This window comes from Squalius cephalus, assembly GCF_949319135.1.
Source record: "Squalius cephalus genome assembly, chromosome: 7".
In the NCBI taxonomy this organism is placed as follows: Eukaryota; Metazoa; Chordata; class Actinopteri; order Cypriniformes; family Leuciscidae; genus Squalius; species Squalius cephalus.
Genome location: NC_137128.1, coordinates 19,206,349 through 19,227,504, shown reverse-complemented (window position 1 = coordinate 19,227,504; position 21,156 = coordinate 19,206,349). Strand labels below are relative to the sequence as shown.

General features: G+C 37.3%; 1 protein-coding gene across 4 annotated transcripts; it reads left to right on the top strand.

Annotated features, from left to right (window-relative positions):
- Positions 1-424: 424 nt before the first annotated feature.
- Positions 425-20,590, top strand: cdc14aa (cell division cycle 14Aa). 4 transcript variants are annotated; one of them, XR_013821718.1, is made up of 15 exons: positions 2,253-2,721; positions 3,400-3,490; positions 3,584-3,659; positions 5,957-6,049; positions 6,411-6,490; positions 8,396-8,462; positions 9,413-9,475; positions 9,966-10,053; positions 10,438-10,668; positions 11,286-11,424; positions 13,192-13,357; positions 13,442-13,539; positions 14,456-14,584; positions 14,801-15,040; positions 19,821-20,394. XR_013821718.1 is itself a non-coding variant. In XM_079876113.1 (15 exons), exons 1-15 carry the CDS (start codon positions 2,676-2,678, stop codon positions 19,848-19,850), a joined length of 1,758 nt encoding a protein of 585 aa, XP_079732239.1. In that variant the 5' UTR covers positions 2,253-2,675; the 3' UTR covers positions 19,851-20,371. The 4 variants fall into 4 exon arrangements, 3 of the variants coding, with proteins under 3 accessions (XP_079732240.1, XP_079732241.1, XP_079732239.1); XM_079876113.1 differs by having other exon boundaries at positions 14,680-15,040; positions 19,821-20,371; XM_079876114.1 differs by lacking the exons at positions 2,253-2,721; positions 14,801-15,040 and adding an exon at positions 425-582 and having other exon boundaries at positions 19,821-20,590.
- Positions 20,591-21,156: the final 566 nt, after the last annotated feature.

The window sequence follows — 21,156 nt, the reverse complement described above, 5'->3', positions numbered from 1 at the left end:
AGCATGTCCTCATCTCAGGTGTTACCTTAGCACTGTCCCACAGCCACTGACCCTTGAACAAGAGAAAGGGACTCCAGACGGCTGCAGTGGTGAAAAGCCCATGCTGCTTTATAGTGGCAGAGATTGATGGAGACAATACCAATGTGTCACAGAGGTCGTATCTCAAGCCCAATCAGAGTGAGAATTCAACAGTGACATTCCCACCTCTATGGGAATTGAGAGTAACCGAAAACCTTTGACAGCACCGGAGCCGGGCCTTTCTGAAGTCGAGCTGTAACCCGAGGCGGTCACTTGAGCCGCTCTTACCTTTGTTTCGTAGCACTTTGGCGGGTTGAGCTGCGAGGAGTTCTGGAGAAATGCAGCTTATTTCTTCTGTTCTGTGACTCAAATTATGTTCGGCTGCCTCCAGTTTAAATGGGGGACGACATAAGGATGTGATTCTTCATCAGCATTATCCTCTTCCTCCATTCACGGACCTCAATGAAGGCATGTCCCATGTGCCGGCCTGGAGGGGACACTGGCGCTTTAAGCGCAGGCGTCCAGCCATGGTGCCACCAACAGCCTGGATAACACACATCACAGGTCTGTCTGTCTATCTATCTATCTATCTATCTATCTATCTGTCTGTCTGTCTGTCTGTCTACTATCTATCTATCTATCTATCTATTATCTATCTATCTGTCTGTCTACTATCTATCTATCTATCTATCTATCTATCTATCTATCTATCTATATATCTATCTATCTGTCTACTATCTATCTATCTATCTATCTATCTATCTATATATCTATCTATCTGTCTACTATCTATCTATCTATCTATATATCTATATATCTATCTATCTGTCTACTATCTATCTATCTATCTATCTATCTATCTGTCTGTCTATACACACTTCTGCAAAGTTCAAATTATTTCACAGGTAGGCTTATAAATATGTTCCTGGGTAATATGTGAAATATTTCCTTCAACAAAGTCGGATGCAAAAATAACATTACTTCTTATTTCTGTCCCTTTCTGTGGCTAAATCATGTAACATGCATCTCAGTCGCTTTGGTGCGTTTCTAAGATCACAACTGAAATTCCTAAAACTACTTGTTCAACCTCCACATTATCTAGTTACTTGTGCACATCATAAATAACATTTATAGTTATTTTGAACAAGTTGTAAATGCTTTGGTACAGTAATGCAATTGATTATGTACAATTGTCTGATGTTTCCTACATGATCAATGCTTATGCCATGTTGATCAAAATATATTATACTGGTTCCCTGTTGAATAACATCTCAACATCCCCTCAAAACATCTCAAGTCATTAAATGCAAGATGGTTGAACTATTTGTCATAAACTGTCAAGCATATTTTCTATACATTTCTTTTAGACTTTTTTTAATTTTTATAAATGTGTCCTGAATTGGTTAATTGTGAAGGTGAATTCTGAATTTCATTAATGAAGGGGAATATAAAGCACTAGATCAACCATTGCATCATTTGGCAAGCATATACTGTATAGACAGAGCACAACTCAGTGTTACAAAAAACAATAAGGAAACAAACAGGGTCAACAGTCAGGAAGAAGAAAAGTAAGGATGTGTGGTGGAAGAGTACGGAGGTAAACCAGAGGAAGAGATAGAAGAGGCCCAGATTGTAGACATGTTTCTGATGAAATAAGGGCACTATTGTGGTGTGTGTGTGTGTGTGTGTGTGTGTGTGTGTGTGTTCATACATTCAGTAAAAGTGTAACTGTGAATCCCATCCAGATTCATGCAATCAATATCCCATATAGAGTAGCCTACTGTGTAAAATTGTACAGTTTTAAAAATGTATATATGCCATAGGCTACATATAAAGTACAGTGAGTCTTGTGCATTTTCAATCATTGTCATCAAAATAGTTCACATCTTAATATACTGACAGAGTAAACTGTTATATTGACAGCGTGGCTAAGCATTTTGACTATCTTGTTTTTGAAAAATGACACAAGGACTTGTAATTCTGATGGCACTCATATGTTCACTGACATAAATACTTACTTTTGAGAGATGAACTAAGGCTTTTGAGCGAGTGACACGCTTTTGCAGGTAATCCATTGTGTGCTGCTGTTTGTATGAAGTGGCTTGATAAATGCACACACTGTTTTGCTAATCTTAAGGATGATTCGAGAAACGTATCAAAGCGATTGAGAAAAGCTGTGATCCAAAACAGAGCAGGCTCTGCGTCCTCTGATTGGTCGAAAGTGCCCCCTCCTTAGCAACACGCATTTGTGTGGTGGTGTGGCACGTGGTAACTAGGCAATGTCTCTTTAACTTGTATCGTGAAGTTTTCAGTCGTGGAAAAAACGTGCGAGGGAACTCCAGCACAATAAAAGTGCAAAAGATTACGGAAAACTGAAGGACACGAACATTTATGAGGTTAAACTGATGGAAAACATGATGTTTTTAACTCACCTTCTGTTCGGAGGAGACTTAGAGGATTTGCAGTCTATTCTCGACACAGAAGAGCTTATAGGACACAGAAGTGGGTTATAACAGGACTGTGTTGTCTTCGTTATAACGGATTTATTTTTAAACACATTTATTTTCAAAATTACCGGATGTTCCAGTATAACGTTCCAACGGGAAAAGAAACTCGTGGAAATATTTCAACATCCTGAAGTTTCAGTATTAAATCAAATGGGAGATGACAATGAGCTGCTTGGATCTTCTGAGTTTATCAAAGGTAATAAGATGAATATAGTTACTATAAAGTTTTTTATAAAACAAAGGTTCAAAGGCAAATATAATTTAAAATCTATTTTCTAATCTGCCCAATCCATATGCAAATGTCGTATAACATCAATATCCTAGCATAACGTTTGTTTATTTATTGGTTTATTTGATGGGGCCATGCATATTCATGAACATTGTTGCACCATATGTAAATATGCCAGAATTAGTCAAACAAAATGTTGTTTTAATGTTACAAAATGTTGCACTTTGTAATCAATTTCACGAGTGTTATTAAAACAATATAATTATTTACAGATCTGTTATTCATGTACATTCAAATATACATAATATAATGAAAGTAATTTAAATTTGTTACATTCTGCTTCCTGTTGCAGTTTATCTTCAGATTGCTAGAATGCACTGTAAAAAAAAGTATATGATCAATAACAACATATGTTTTTACCTTGCTTTAACTCATTAAAATAAGTTAAGCAAGTTTCAACTTTTTTATGAGTTACACAATATTCAAGATTTAAATGGAAATGATTTAAATATCCTAGTAGTTGATTGTACTTAAAAAATTAAGGCAGCAACTTTTTTTTTCAGTATAGTCCAGTTATATACAATAGGCCGTGTTTTGTAAGAGATTTAAAGCGGTTTACCATCATCTTTATTTTCTTTCCCCCAGATCGACTGTATTTCGCTACTCTCCGAGGCAAACCCAAGAGCACAGCAAACACACATTTCTTCTGCACAGATGATGAATTTATATATGAAAAGTACGTTTTTAACTGACCATGTAAAATTCTGCTCATATTTGATTGTTTCATTTCATGACAAATGGTGACTTTATGGTCCATTTCTGTCTCAAGCTTTTATGCAGATTTTGGACCCCTCAATCTGGCAATGCTGTACAGATATTGCTGCAAACTGAACAAAAAACTAAAGGTAAGATCATCTTCTTTGAATCAAATGGCTCAGTGTTTGCATTACAGTGCTTGTTGTATTCCTTAACCAGAAATTCATATTTTACTCACTTTCATATTTGGCCTGATTGATAAACATTGAGAACAGCCTTTTTAGTTAGCAGACATATTAGTTTGGTTGCCTAAAATAAATCAGAATGGTTGGCTGAGACACTTCAAAACCATTTTTCTCTCATTCCATTAAAAAGGTTAAAACTTCAAAACGTGAATATGAGTATATAGAAATGTATGAATCTTACATAACAGAACTTAAATATGCTTTCCTGGAAAACGATGAAGGCTAATCCCCCGCAAATGGGTAGGTTAAGCCCAGCCTTACAAAAATAAATGAAAATCACCATTAATAGTTCAGTTTTGTAAAACCTTAACTGTGGTCACATCCCTTCACCACCAGCAGCCATGGTCATAATGTTTATATTAATAGTTATTTTATCTGTTGCAAGACTGTATAATGAGTCGGAAGCAGTTTCTGCAGTGAGCAGCAGAGAGCGCTCTATTACTGTGAGTTACACGTCTCTATAATGACACCACAGAAGTTTCTGGCATGAAGGATTGAACTTCAATGACTATCTTTGTATCTGGAGCTGACAGATTAAGGGCTATAGGGCTCAAGGTGTTTCTGGACAGTATGTGCTTGTCTTTAGTGTGAAGTGGGCACAAAAATATTTGGACTAAAGTAGCACATAAAACATCTGGAATTTGTTGATTTAGATTTGAAATATTAAACCGAGTGGCATTAGTGTACAGCTTGTCTCAGAACATCATTCGCCATGTTTGACTTTTGAACCACTAGCGTTTTGGTGATTTCTTTTAGTGTATGTATGAAGTCGGTTCTTCTCAAGTTCACAAAGTTCCTAGCAGAGTATGATTTACAACATGATCCACTTATGTTTGATAACCATTTTACTGTTTCATTTTTAACAGTATATCTATTGTTTTATCATTTTAAACCTAATTTCCATTTGTTGCATTGTAATATCTCTCTTTAAAACAGATAACTCCAGGTTTGGTACTGACTAATGTAGTGGCATTTAATGTGTTTGTTTAGGGCACTCTATGTCATTTCCCATATTTTGCTGTGAAGTCTTCACTGATTTTTATAAAGTAAACATAAGAATAGCCTCTTTTTTTTATTGCTATTAATATTTCAAGATGAACATTTACTGACCTGAAGCAACTTAGCCTTGCTTTCTATTTTTTTTTTCTTTTTTTTTTTTTGTAAGGTTCATTTTTCACTTTTTTTTTTTTTTTAGAAAAAACATGTTAAAATGTGAGTATCAAATATTATACATCAGGCTTTTGAGGGACGTTTATTTGTTCATCTCTCAACCGTAATTTTATTGCATTGCATTGTTTTGCCCCCACAATAAAAACTACAGAACTTTGAACATATATGCACTTAATGCATGTAATCTGCTATACTGTTTTATAGATCTTACCGATTTACATTACAAACTATCAGAATTACTTTTTGGTCATATAAATAAAGTATTCCATTCCCCCCAAAAAAACAACAACAAAAAAAAACAGACTATTATTTTATGCCAGGAATTACAGGGTTAAATAACTATATAATAAATAATAAATGTACCTAATTGGCTTAATGTAATGAGAAATAGATTGCAGGTAAACTGAGTAATTCACTTCATCTTTCTCTGTCTGAGACATTGTTAATGCAGTATCATTCTACACAAAACAGCAAAATCAAAATTAAAAAGGCAAGAAGCATATGAATGACAACCAGAGCCTTAAGTATCCTTATATGCACTATTAAAGGAACAGTTCACCCAAATATGTACATTCTGCCATCATTTACGCACCGTCATGTTGTTCCAAACATGTATGGATTTCTTTCTTCCATTAAACAAAAAAAAGGAGATGTAATCGGCAGAATGTTCTACTCTTTTCAATACATTCAAAGTGAATTGTGAGGTGGCTGTCAAGATCCAAAAATGACAAAAAGGCACCATGAAAGTACTACAACTGTAGTCCATAAGCATCATACACTATATTTAGGGCGGGCGTCAAGCGAGTTACTGTGCTCTGGCTTCAGAGGACTTGAAACATGGCAAGACATATGGACTACTTTTAAAGTGAGCATGAAAAGCAGCATGAACATTTTACCTAACATGTTTTGCGTTCTGCAGAAGAAAGAAAGTCATGGAGGTTTGGAATGACATGAGGGGGAATAAATGATGACAGAATTGTCATTTTTGGATGAACTATCTGAACATGAATATGTCTTTTGTATATCTGCAGTCTTTCACTCTGTCCAGAAAGCGCATCATCCATTACACCAGTTATGACCAACGAAAGAGAGCCAATGCAGCCGTGCTCATCGGTGCTTATGCAGTGAGTCCAGCTCTGTGTTTCTATAAGAACGGTGTCCAATCCTTCTCCTGGAGGGCCTGCTGAGTTCAGCTCCAACCCCAATTAAACACACCTGAGTCGGCTAATCAGGGCCTTACTCGACATACTAGAAACTTCCAGGCAAGTGTTGAGGCAAGCTGGGGCTGAACTTTGCAGGACAGTGGCCCTCCAGGACTGACTTTGGACACCCCCGTTCCATAACCTTAGAAGATGATCATTTGTGTTAATTTTTACCCCTCATGTTTTAGGGACAAAATGATTAAAAGAACAAGAGCTATTCACACCACTCTTGTTTCAGAGTCTCTTAGAGAAATTGCTAGTTATGTCTCGCTTCGTTATTCAGGTAATCTACTTAAAAAGAACTCCAGAGGAAGTGTACCGGGCCCTGATCTCTGGAACCAATGTGTCATACCTGCCCTTCAGGTGAGATACTGCACACACATGCTCAATCTGATCTGATCTGATCATCATGCTAGTCACACCTCATTACCATAGTCTTATATAATACTGTCTGTACACTACCATTCAAAAGGCCTTTTTAAAAAGAAATTAAAACATTTATTTAGCAAGGATGCATTAAATTAATCAAAAAGTGTAATGACTTTTACGTTGTTACAAAACATTTCTTTTTCAAATAAAAGTTTTCTACAGAAATATTAAACAACATTGATAATAATAAGACATTTTTCTTGAGCAGCAAATCAGCATATGAGAATGATTTCTGAAGGATCATGTGACACTGAAGACTTGAGTAATGATGCTGAAAATTCAGCTTTGATCACAGGAATAAATTACATTTTTATAATATTTTCAAATAGAAAAAAGTTATGTGAAATTGTAATAATATTTCACAATATTAGTATTTTTACTGTAAATAATGAAGCCTTGGTGAGCATAAGAGACTTCTTTCAAAAACATGAAAACATCTCACCAACTCCAAACTTTTGAATAGTAGGGTAGACCGAATACAATTGGAACATGTTGGAACACAAAAACTAGTCATTAAACATAGAAATAATGATCGATAATATCTTTAAATAGTTCATATTTTCCACAGTTAGTTCATAAAGACAAAAAGTACTTTTTGTTCCAATTGTACCTATGTCAGGCACAGCTTAAACAGTACCATAGTACAATTGAAACACTCATCTTTAGTACTCTAACCCAGCTAACAGTTCTCAGAACTTTGGAGGGACCGGTTACTGATGCAACCCTCGCTCCCTGATGGAGGGAACGGAGATGTTATGTCCACTGACAAATGGGGTCTCACTTGGGAGCTTGCCAGCATCTGCGTCTCCAACTCTCGTAACATAGTTCAGTGGTTCATAACATAACATAGTGGGGATGCCATTTGTCAGTCGACATAACGTTGTAGTGACTGACAGATAGGGAATTTAACTCATTTCAAATGTTAAAATGTCTAAAAATATATAATTTTACAAAAAAATATTTTATTCCTGTCCTTAAAGGAGCTGTATGTAAGAAATGTATTTCAATTAATCATAAAATGGCCCTGATATGTCACTAGACGTTAAGAAATCATGTTCATTTCAAATACTTATATCACTGACAACAGTAGTCCGGCCAGGATATTGTCATTTAAAAGTGAAGTTGCAGCCCTCAACTGATGTTGATGTTGTCATGTTGTGTTTTGGCCTGATGCCCCACCCTCCACCTATCTACCAATCACGAAGTCAGTTGTGTTTCGGCATCCGGGTTGCCAGCTCAGCTCTAGTTACCACAGCTGCAGCTATAAACGTTTGTGCTGGATCCTGCAGCCTATCTGGCAACCTCGAGTCAGGGGGGAAGGGGAGGGGATACACCGCTCTACAGTAATTTGAAAGTGATTGCAGTACCAGTTTTGGCCACAATCTTACATACAGCTCCTTTAATTATATACAACTGATAATAATGAAATAGCAGAGCATCTAAGATTTAAATAGCCAAGTTTATCAGTAAATCGCTTAACAAATAAGATTAAGAGCTCATTAAGAGTCAGAAGGTATGCAGTTATGTATAAGAATAAAAGGACAAGAAGCTATTCAATGTTGAAGGGATGCAGGGAAGTGAAAATCGTACCCCTAAAAATAGACTTTGTTCAATATCTTCAGAATAGAGAATCATATATTATTACAATACGCAATCATATGCAAGTTATTTAACATGTTTCTTACCCTAGTGTAGGCAATTTTGAGGTATGTTTGCACACACACACACACACACACACACACACACACACACACACACTTTATCATACATTTCCAAAAAACTTTATTTTTTAGAATTATTATTACATAATCTATTTAATGTTATTTTATTTCCATATAGAGATGCTGCTTTTGGGAACTGCACATATGATCTAACCATATTAGACTGTTTACAAGGAATACGCAAGGTAAGTGTTATTAAAGGGAAGAGTTTGTTTCAATAGCACCACCATCTGTTTGAACTATTAATATTTAGGAAGGGTAAAGTTTGTGACATTCTTGACCCATTTTTGGACCAAGGCTAGACAGTGTAGACGTACAATGCACTTTATCCCCAGAACGTAATCTTTTAGTCCAATTATCTGTCTTTTCAATCTGACACGGGAGAAAGAATTGGCACAGGCTCTAGTAGACGGATTACATTAAGAACATGCCACACAATAACTGATAACTTACTTACAGGAAGCAACATACAAAGAAAGACATTTGTGGGTGGAGAGTTCTGGGAAATATCTGACAGGAATGAAATAAGGTTGACAGCCAGTGAGATATTACACAACTTGGATGGTAGTGCTTTTAATTGACACATGATTTAAGTATGTGAGGTTGAATAAAACCTTACCATTCTATCTTTTTAAGCATCAATGATTTATCTTAAAGGGATAGTTCACCCAAAAATGAAAAATTTATCATAATTTACTCACCCTCAAGTTGTTCTAAACCTGTATGAGTTTCTTTCCTCTGTTGAACACAAATGAAGATATTTTGAAGAATGTTGGTAACCAAACAGTTGATGGACCCCATTGACTTGCATTGTATTTTTTGTTTCATACTATGGAAATCAATGGGGTCCATCAACTGTTTGTTTGCCCAAATTCTTCAAAATATCTTCTCTTGTGTCCAGCAGAAGAAAAAAATTAATACAGTTTTGGAACAACTTGAGGGTGAGTAAATTAAGACAGAATTTTCATTTTTGGGTGAACTATCACCCAACTTAAGATTTATGCATGATGGACTCATTTGAAAATACGCATTTCCTTAGAAGCATTTAGATTTTCATTATGTTCCATGGAATTCATGATTCATGATTTGCCTTTATTTAATGAAACGTAAATCTTATTCTTAATTTTCTCTTCAGGCCTTGCAGCACGGGTTCTTTGACTTTGAGAATTTTGATGTTGAAGAATATGAACATTATGAGGTATCACCTTCTTTAATATTAATATTTCATTCTAGTGTACAGCACTGCTTCATTCTCTACAGTGGCCCCAAAACGTTTTGACCATTTAACATTGAATAACTGTGATAATAATAGGATGCAATATCAAAATATCAAATCAAGTGGCTTTTATTAAAGAAAAATGTATATTTTGTAAGCAAAACACTTCACTTGTGTTCACTCTGATATAAAACCTGTGTGAACTTAAGGAAAATTTACTTTACTGGTTAAAAGTCATTGCAAAAAAAAAAAAAAATCAATTGGTTTGACATTTTGTCATACAATGTAATCAATTTCACATGTATTTAATTGTCTATTTGTTTTGGGGACACTGTCTATTGTCCCATTGTGATCCCTTAAAAGCTATTAAGGATACACAAGACTCATGTAAATTCACTTTAATTAAGCAGTTATGTATATTTTTGATGGATTCAAAAGTTTTAGTGTATCTTCTCAACTTTTGCATTACAAGCGTGTGGAAAATGGTGATTTTAACTGGATTGTGCCAGGAAAACTGTTGGCCTTCAGTGGACCTCATCCCAAGAGCAAAATAGAGAACGGTAAGCTGGAACATTAGATTTGCACCTAAAAGGTAGTACATACTGCCCTAACAAATGTTGGATCAATGTTAAACCCTGTTGCTATTTATTCTTTATTCAATGGCAGTTGTTTCCCAAAACCCTGTTAAACTTGCTATAAGTATAGGAAAACATTAAAAATGGCTAGTAAAACCATTTATAGTCATGGCCAAAAGTTTTGTCAGTGACATATATTTTGTAATGTTTTCTGCTTTAGCTGTTGTAGTGTTGATTCACACTGTTTTTAGATTATTGTGCAGAGTGATCAGATGCATTTTAACAGCCCGCCAAATACGCATACTTGTGAACTGATAGTATCAGTGGAGTAACTCACTTATGAACTGATGACTGTTTTGGCTCTTTCAGGTTATCCGCTCCATGCTCCAGAATATTACTTTTCCTACTTCCGGCAGCACAGTGTGACAGATGTTGTGCGACTGAACAAGAAAATCTATGAAGGGCGGCGCTTCACAGATGCCGGGTTTGAACATCACGACTTGTTCTTCATAGACGGCACCACACCTAGTGATCTCCTCACAAGACGCTTTCTACACATCTGTGAGAGCGCAAAGGGTGCCGTGGCCGTCCACTGCAAAGGTGAGACACTTTCTAGAATCTAGATTTGTGACGAAACGGCATCTTGTTTTTATTGCATCTGGAATGAGGTGCACTTTCGTATGTAAAATAGTGGAGTAGAAGAATTGTATGATCCTGAAATTGTCTGGCCAACATTTCATGGTGGGTCCAATGTTTTGACATTTGGGTTTAAAGTGTTTTAATTCTACAATCTATGGTGTAAAAACGTCTGAGTGCTGCCCTCTTCAGGTTGAACGGTGGCTACTGTAGTTGAATTTTCCTATTGGAAGTTGTGGTATCCTGTGACATCAGAGGGTACCAGCTAACCACGCCCTTGCCTACAGAGAGACGCGTCTCAGATGCGTCCCCCCATTTCCAGCATTTTTCAAATATTGCCAGTGGGTGGAGTCAGGCTGGGTGACCAGGGGTTTAGTTACCCTTTAATTTGCATGTCGTCAATAGATCAGCGCAGAACATTCCACTCCCATCTGCACTTTTTTGGAATTGCGATCCCATGCTAATTTGCCCTGTTTAGTAAATCTGGCCCTTAGTCTTTGATGGGAATTTTTTATTTTTTTATGTAATTTTTAATTGTTTTGTTTTCTCCACTAAATTATTTTCCCACTGTCTTTGCACAGCTGGCCTTGGCAGGACAGGCACTCTGATAGGCTGCTACCTGATGAAGCATTATCGCTTCACAGCGCCTGAGGCCATTGCCTGGATACGAATCTGCAGGCCGGGCTCCGTCATTGGACCACAGCAGCACTTTCTCGAACAGTAAGTGAAAGAGTCTACAGATAGACTGAGACACATAGGGACATAACAGTTCAGATGTAAGAACCACCCGTCAACCCAACTGCATGGATCGTGTTTCTTATTAGAAAATAATCATAAATATTGATTATGCTTTAATTTAGATCTTTAGTTATTCTAGGTATCCCATATTTTCAATTATTTGTTCATTAAATGAGAACTCCGGTCAATTTTAACATTGAGCTCATTTTTTTGTAAATTTGGAGTGCTGTCAGTACAGAGAACAACGACAAAAATCGGTGTTGCCTACACCGTGTTATCCTCTTTTTAAAATTTGCACCCTGTTGACTTCAGTGGGGCAAGTTTTAAACCTGCTTTTAGCCTCTTAACATCCTTGATGTGTCATTACAAGTGCACAGCCATGTGAGTGATTCCTTCAGAGTCAACACGCGGTGAATCTGACTGCAGTAGATGTGAAAGATATGAATAAAAATGATGTTAATTCAGCCAGCGCACATACCTGTATTTTCTTCCTGTTTTCGGTCGAAGTCCACAGTAGTCGATTGTCGAGTTCACGTGCGTGATAACCTATGCACCTAAAGCTCTTCTTGGTAGCTGCCCATCTCTTTTAAGTCGTCCCCTCTTGGCCCAACACTACCACAAAAAGCGTCCAAACTTTCCAAAAGAGCTTCCATATTGCGCCAAAATGCTTAGTTTAACGTTTCCATGACAATGGTCCGAGTTGAGCTTCCGGGTCACGTCTTTACTGTAGTTTGTTTTCTCTTGTGCAGCACTTCATAGTTTTTATTCGAGAACAACTATAATCGGATTGGAGTTTGGCATATCGAGAGATGTTATTGTTAATATAGTTTTAATACAGACGTAAAATGGACTGTTAAACGGCCCATAATGGTTATTACGTTCTTTATGAAACGATAGGCTGAAAAAAAACCAGCCCAAAATCACAGACATGGGGATTCGCACGGGACTGGTATTATCAGAGGACCCCTGTGTTGGTCGAAATACGGTAGGTAATTTTCGGGGGAATTTTTACAGACATTTTTACAGACATGGCAGATTCGCACGGGATAAAAATCACAGACGACCTCTGCGATTATTACAAATTACCTGAGGTCCCTAGGTAATACTAATCCCGTGCGAATAGGGCTTAAGAGTAAGAAATGCACCTGACAGAGACACAGTGGTGTGTGAGTGTGTTCCGAGTGCAAGACTCAGGAAGACACTGACACAGCACTGCATGGGGGTTTTCTGGTTACAGATTCCCAAAGACTGCTCTGCCACTTTCCCTTAAATACCCAGACCAGTCCAAAAGGCTTGTACAAATATTTATAGAGGTGTTTTGGGTCTATTCATGTACCCCAGGGGGTAACACCTGGTTTCGGGGGAGAGGAGAGAATTATCAGAGAAGAGACACCACCCAAAAAGGAGAACAGAATTCTCCTAAGTTTTCAATCTTTTTCATAATACCAATGACTGCAATGAAATTGACACCATTTTACCAATCGCATGTGATATATAGACATTCTCAGTGAACTTTCAGTGACTTGAATCAGGGGGAAAGGAAGGGAGTAGGGAGAGGGAGGATACATTATAAATGAGGAGATAAGTTAGGGCAAGGCGATGTCCTGTGCTCTTTCTTTGAGGTCTTCTCTCCAGGGGTGTGTTTTATTGTTTTATTGCAGGGGATTTGATCTCAGCTTTTGTCTTAGCAGGAAAATCAAGTCTTGCACAGAGGTCATGTTCAGAAGTGCTTTGTTTCTCTGTCTTAAGGAAGCAGCACAGTATGTGGGTGCAAGGTGATCTCCATCGCTCAACGCAGAAGCAGCAACAGCTGAGGCAAAGCCGACAGCAGGAGAGAAACATGTCCCATCTCATCTCCAGCGTGGACAACATGTCCATCGACAGCACCATTCTGAAGCCAGCAAGTGTGGATGAGGTGCTGAAGGAACTGAATCCACCAATCATATTTGAGTGCACAATACAGTAAAATTGTTGTTGACACTGTTTTGTTACACTACAGAATGAGTTCAGAGAAGAGGACATGATTCCAACGCAAGGAGACAAACTACTAGCCTTAAAGGGCCAACGCCACCCCAGATCTACAACCACAGTGCTTAGGTAAACCTTCAGTTACACTAAATAAAGAGTGTTCTTTAAGCCAATGAAATCACTCTGGGTTGTAAGAAGAACTGATTTTTGAATTAAAGGGTTTGAAGTTTAACACCTGCCAACCCGCCAAATGCCGAAAAGAAAACGCATATCAACTCACTAGCCAATTTGGCGGGTTATGATATTCTCCAAACAGAAAGTGTAAAGAGGGTCACACACTAGACAAGAAGTGACACGTCTTCCAACTTAAAAAGTAAAGTTTTGCCTGAATAAAAGTGATTAGATAAAGCCAATCAATGAGTCAGAAACAGTTTTAATAACACATTTAATGATATTGATAATTTGGGTAATTTCTGAATTTTTCTTTTTTTTTGGGGGGGGGGGGGGGGGGGGGTATATAAGTTATAATAAATTAGGTAAAATAAATAAAGGTGCAATGGTGAAAATTCTGGTCAGTAGTAAAAAGCCACTATTTGTTATGGCTGATAACCAAGCATTATATGATAATAATTTAGTCTATTTTGTGTAAATGAATATAAAAAAACAGACTAAACTACTAAAATGATTCACTTTAAATGCAAAACTCCATACATCACAAGATTACATTACATTGTGCTGGAACGAAAAATGTATATTGTTTTTAAAGATGAACATTTAAGTGAGTGTTAGATGATGGGTAAAATAAATGTAAAATAGGGGAAATTAAAATTAAAATTGGCTAGTGAGTGAAAAAGTTAATTTTACTCCATGCACAAAAGCATTGCTGAGATATAAATTCACTTCCTGTTTTGAAAAGGATTGCTTATATTGAAGTATTACACTGGAAAGAAAGCTTCCTTCCTTTCATGAGGACATTTTTGTTTATTTCAACATTTCCTTTTAATAAACTGCTCTGCTATTTGTCTTTTTATTTATTTATTGGCAGTGGGATAACCCCAGCACCGGGCAACATTTCCCCTCCCAAGTCTTCCAAAGCTCCTCTCTTCCTCTCCTCCACCACTGCACCACAAAGACTGACGCGAAGCCCTTCATCCTCCGCCAGTAATCTAAAAAGGTACATTGAAGTGAATGCACAGCCTGGGTGTTTGTTTTTTTTTGGATGGGGTTCATTACAGATGTTGTTAACCCCCCTTTATGCATCCTGAACAGCTTCAGTCCCCGTTTAGCCCATTCCCTCAGCAACCTCTATAATGACAACAACTTCAGTGATGATGAAACCAGCACACCTCCTTCCTCTTTCATGCCCTCCCCATCTCCTGCCCTAACCCAGTGTCCCACAGCACTTCCATCTGGCTTCAGCTTTGGGTACACCACTGCTGACCCCCGACTTCCTCCCTCCCATGTAAACTTCAATCAAGAAGCCAACGCTAACCTCAACAGCACCGTTAGTGCTAGTCGTACAGTCAGGCCTATGAACAGAGGCGGCTATAGTCGGCCGAGCCCTCGGAGAGGTCCGTTCCGCGCTGGGCTTAGTGGGTTTCCAGGACGCTACCTCAGCAGATCCATTCCAGTGAGTGACCGTCTGACAGACTGTGTTCGCCTTCGTCTTCGGCCCTTGACTTTCACTCGCTACCTCTGCTGTCTCTGCTTATTTTCCATCTGCTACTAATTTCCCTTCAATTAAGGTTTTTCCTAAAATTTTCCTCTGGCCTCACTTCTGTGCTACAGTATAAATGTTATCTTTATGTTAGATTTTTATAATCAATGTGATTTTGTAATTTAATGGTAGTTAATCTAAAAGTTCGGTCATCATTTGAGCCCCATTTACAGCACCAGTGACAGAGAATTTGCACATACTGCCCAAAAATTCCTAAACGTCATTCATCAATAATCCGTTTTCTTGTCCCTGATAATTAACATTTAAGCAGCAGAAACTGCATAAACTGTTCATTGCATCTTACCAACAAGAACTATCATATGAATAAAACTCACTGAGACTGCTGAAAGTTTCTTTTCCACCCATATATCATATCTGTTTGTTTACAAGGAAATCATATAGAACAGTAAACCTTTTAAACAATTTAGTTCCTTTTGTAAATCATATGCATTGAAACAGATCATTTTGAATCCAAATAGAATTACTCTTAAAAGCAAAACTATTATTGATGTTATATTGGTATCGGATAACTCTAAGATATGTAAAAGTGGTGTTTTTGACGCTGTTAGGTACCATAACACAGTAAAATAATCAAGCAAAGGACTGAGCCTTGGATGACAGACAGTATTTTAAAGATAATTAAGGAACGTAATGATAGTTTTAAAGAAAGAGGGATTAGAATTGAAATAAATGAGGTAAGAGATAAGATAAAAGAAGCTAAAAATAACTTTTTTAAGGACAAGATCAGTAAATTGAAGAAGGATACACAAAATTATGGAGGTTTAAATTAGTTAGGGTATAGAAAAAAAGACAAATGGGGTAAAAAAGGGTAAATGTTCAAGAATAAGTCTTAATGGAAGATTGATGACTGATCAGAGGAAGGTAGCAGATTATTTTAAGTCGTTTTTTTCACTACTGTTGCTGAAAAATTGGTTAATAAGCTTCAAGCATGAACTGGCATTTTTAATGATGCATTAGTTAAGGAGTATTATGAAAAATGTGGTATTGTACCTGGTGGTTTTTCGTTTTTCGAGAGTAGTGTTTTTAAAAAGTCAAAGGAACTCAAAAGTAATAAAGCGACAGGGTTTAATGATTTTAAAAAAGCCTTTTCTAATGTACTTTTTTTATATGCAGATGATGCAGCAATAATTGTTTCTCATAAGGGGAAAGAAAATGCTGAAGCTGAGCTAAGTAGAGAGATTGAAAGGGTTTCCAAATGGTTTATAGATAATAGACTCTCTTAACATTTGGGAAAAACTGAATAAAGACAGAAACATTGCAGACTAACAATAAATTGAGCAGGGTTACATTGAAAGTACATCTAAAGCTGCATCTAAATGATGAACATTTTAGGGAACAAGCTGAAAGGGATTTTAGTTTTTATTTAAAAGTTTTAAATTGTGTGATGTTAAATTTGATAGTGATTTCACTCCATATATGACCTGGTCTTCCAATTAAAAAATTTGGGGCTTTCTTGTACAATTTTATAAAACTTGTCTAATAAAGCAAACAAGCAATCAAATGCTCGAGACAGGTGACGTGAGCTTCACTCACACAGTCTTCACTCCTATTAATTGTTAAACATTTCCCAACTTTGTCACGTCACTAGACACTTACATCCTGACGCCAACGGTCACTGTTGCTTTCTGTGTTAGGGAAAGTTACTTTTAAAATGAATGCATTACAATATTGCATTACTCCCTAAAAAAGTAACCAATTGTGTCACTTTGTAGTTACTTTTAATGGAAAGTAATGCATTATGTTACTTTTGTGTTACTTTTTCTCACATGGGCTGGGCTTGCTTGATTGTTTAAAAAAAAAGTTATATTTTTGGCTAATCTAAAGGCTTTTTCAAACCAAAGGTGAAATTAATAATCCTCTGGCTGAAGGAAATGCAAATTCACACATGTACAGCTGCTGGAAAGCAGAACAATAGGATGCAGGAGAAGAACACTCTTACTTCAGCAATAAAAAAAAAAATAAACAAATGTGGTTTATCTAAATGGTTGAATTGGTCAGCAGCAAAGACATTGGTTAATAAAGTGAGATTAAATACATAAAGTATATTTGTGTAATTTAACAAAACAAAGTAGCTTGTCTTGTTTGAAAAAGTAACAGATATTTTGTTGTAAATTTAAAAGTAATGCATTACTTTAAGTTACTAGAAAAAGTCATCTGATTATGTTACTTTTAATGCGTTACCCCCAACACTGTATAACATGCGTGCTGTTTGTCACTGGTGGTGTGAATGGGGCATTGCCTTCATGTCACTCCAAACATGTATGTTCTTTCTTCCGTGGAACAAAAAAAAATGATAGACTTAGTTCACCAAATTTAAATATATGCAAATACAAATAAGATTTGAGTTGCAGCGGAGGCAAAGATTTCCAGCAAATAACTACTGATATTGGGGTGTTCCTCATAAATATTATAAAGGTGCAGTATACCATTGTTTGGTGAATTTCATGGTCATAATCCAGTCATTTGAAAAGGAATCCAGGTGATCAGTTTACTGGTCATACGAATTCACTGTTTTGTCCAATAGAAAGCTACTAGGTTTGAAAGTGACTTCTGTGTGAGCTGTGCTTCATAGATCGCTGCACTATTGACAAACAATGGACCTGAAATTTGCAGAAATTTTGCTAATGTGACCCCACCTTAAGTTCTGTCATGACAACTCTCAGAGAGATTGGCATGGTTATGGATGTGGCTATGTTAATGTATGTTAATATGGTCTTGGCAGACTTACTACTGCCAATAAAATCACAGACATGCTGCTGCTGCTGCACATGAAACATACATGAATTAACCCCGTGTGTCAAGATCTGTCAGGAATCTACAAGAGAGAGAGGACCCAGGCGCAGAATAAAAGTGAAGGAGTTTTTTATTAACCGGACTGTAGACAAGGCACAACAAGGAGAATGAGACATGCAACACAATTTAACCAATAGGACAGGATGACCACTGAGACCAGGACTAGAGGACTGGGTGACTAGGACTAGAGGACAGCTTGGGAGACAGCACCAGGCGGGATGATGGTGGGAAGGACCAGGCAGGAACCCAAGGAACCTGAGGCTTGATGCTTGATCTCACAGACGTAGATCCAGTCTTGGCTGCCAGGCAGTGTATCAGTGAATCAGTGGCCAGGAAAACTCAGGACACAGGGCAGGGCAAGACTGAACACAAGACTTGCAATGAGCAAGACAAGACACAAGATAAACAGGCAAGCACAGAGTGTAAATAAAACAAGAGGCAAAATAAAACTGAAACAAAACTATGACTAAAGAACCAAAAAGAAAGAAAAAAGAAAACTAGGAATAAAATGACTGGAACTTGCAATCAAAAAATAAAACAAAAGATCAAACTTGCAGAGCACTAGTATTAGCAGCCATATCACCCTGTAGCCCAAGACTGGTTGCCCACTGAAGCTAAGCAGGGCTGAGCCTGGTTAGTACCTGGATGGGAGACCTCCTGAGAAAACCATGTTGCTGCTGGAAGAGGTGTTAGTGAGGCCAGCAGGGGGTGCTCACCCTGTGGTTTGTGTGGGTCCTAATGCCCCAGTGTAGTGACGGGGACACTATACTGCCAAAAGAGCACCGTCCTTCGGATGAGACGTTAAATCGAGGTCCTGACTCTCTGTGGTCATTCAAAATCCCAGGATGTCCTTCAAAAAAGAGTAGGGGTGTAACCCCATCCTGGCCAAATTTGCCCCTTGGCCCCTGTCCATCATGGCCTTCTAATCATCCCCATATACTGATTGGCTTCATCACTGTCTCCTCTCCACCAGTAAGCTGGTGTGTGGTGGGCGTTCTGGCGCAATATGGCTGCCGTCGCATCATCCAAGTGGATGCTGCACATTGGTGGTGTTTGAGGAGATTCCCCCATCTATGTAAAGCGCTTTGAGGTCTCAGAAAAAGCGCTATATAAATGTAATGAATTATAGAAACTTGATACTGGAGATGAAAATCTAGAGTAGAAATAAAATCAAAAGAGAAAAAAAAGACTCAGATGCACAAAGGCAAACACTAACTAGAACAAGACTGGAAGGAAAAAAGCAAAAGGATTCACTGGAGCTAGAGACCAGATCAAATACACAACTAGAACAAGAACAGTGTTTAACCATAAGCACAGGCAAACAAACAGCAAACACACCACAAAGCAAACAACGAACCAGCAAAGACATGAAGGAAAGGAGAGCAATGTAAAGGGAGCATGGCCAACACAAACAAAGACAGAGCCAAACATTAAATTAAGTTTATTGCCTAGATTTCTTTTTCCCAATTAGCACTCTGGAGGAGTCAGAGGTCAGTCTGCAGATTGTGGACAGTCGGAGTTGGTAAATCTCACAGAGAATTCACATTGTGTATGATGGTCACAGACTTTGATTTTTTAGCTTTAGACTATGAATCTCTCTAGTATGAGAAAATCATTGTTTTAATTTGTCCTGCATCTCCTAGCAATGAGGCGCTTGTTTCTGCACAAGTTTTTGTGTGTTTGGAATTACTTGAAAGTCTGGTAGTATGTGATCCTCAGTCATTTAATGTATGATGCACGGTTTTTCTCTTTAACCTCTGTGTTTTAAAATCTGTTCAGATTGTATAAGTTGTGTACTGAATTCCAGCCTTTAGAATGCTTTGCACAATGTACATGTCCTTTCATATCAGTTTCTTAATGTCAATCTCTCTTTCCACAGTCCCTTCAGTCTGAATATGCTCAGTACTAAGGCTGTAATTATACAGTGATGGCCCGCAGCTGACCTTTTAACCATGGACGAATCATTCTGTGGACGGATCTCTCCAAAAAGCTGATAAAATGTTAAACACACACTGGGCGTAAAGTGTTCATTAATACATTTATACAGTGTTTCAATTTAGAAAATAATATATGTAAGTCTGATGTATTATTCACAAATGTATTTAGTAATTTATTTATTTTCTTCATCCAAAATCAAACATATCTGCTGGTATTTGTTTGTTACTAACATTAAAGTTGCTCACGATTTTGTAGGAAGTCACAATTGTAATGAAAATCTTAGCAGCGTGTCTGTGCATGAGTGCGTGAAAGTATGAATGTGTGTTTGAAGAAATATACATGTATGATCACATGACTATGTTACTGATTCAGTTATGTTTAGTAATATGATTGTACAGAAATCATGATTTTTAAAACATTTTGTACAGATAACTAATAACTGGAAAATACCTTAATAACTGGAATATACTTTAGATGCATTAAACCGCTGTCATTACACAGATCTCTTCATTTGTAAAGGCTGTGAGGTGGTGATTCTTTGTGCTATAAAACATTTTTTATACACACACACACACACACACACACAACCCCAATTCCAGAAAAGTTGGGACATTTTGTAAAATGTATAAAATATGTAATATTTTAGTGTAATAGAATCTGTGATTTGTTAATTATTTTTAACCTTTATTTAATATATAACTTATTGGACGGAAGAAAGTCTAATGGGTCATTTTTTCAAAAGAAGGGAAATAGAGGCCTGATAGAGAGTCCCTTTGGGTGCTCGAGCCCCTGCCCTATTTCAAAATTAATCAAAAGTGCCCTTCTCAAACAAATATCAATGATAATATTGTGGTCAATAAAACAAAATGCATTTGATTATAATTAACATGACAATGTGTACAAAACTAAAGTAGCCTAAATTCACGTTTATTTTTAAACGTGTATTTTTTAATTTTCTGTCAGTCTGAGGTGTCGTTGCTATAATGGGTCAATGCGTCACTTGCATCAAGTGGCGTGTCTTGCTTCGGTCTTGACTGACGGGGTCAGTCCGTCAGTCTCCGTTTTCGAGGGTCTAAAACGTACTCGGTTACCTAACGTAACCTCTGTTCTCTCTAGAGAGGGAACGAGTATTGCGTAAGAAGCTTACGCTACGGGTAAAGTCATCTTTTCTCGAGATATGAAGCCAAAAAATTATCCTTAATTTAATATCTTGTCAACGCAGTGCGGCAGCAAGCAGACCTAGAGCAAGCGAAGTCGCGTGACGTCACGCAAACCTT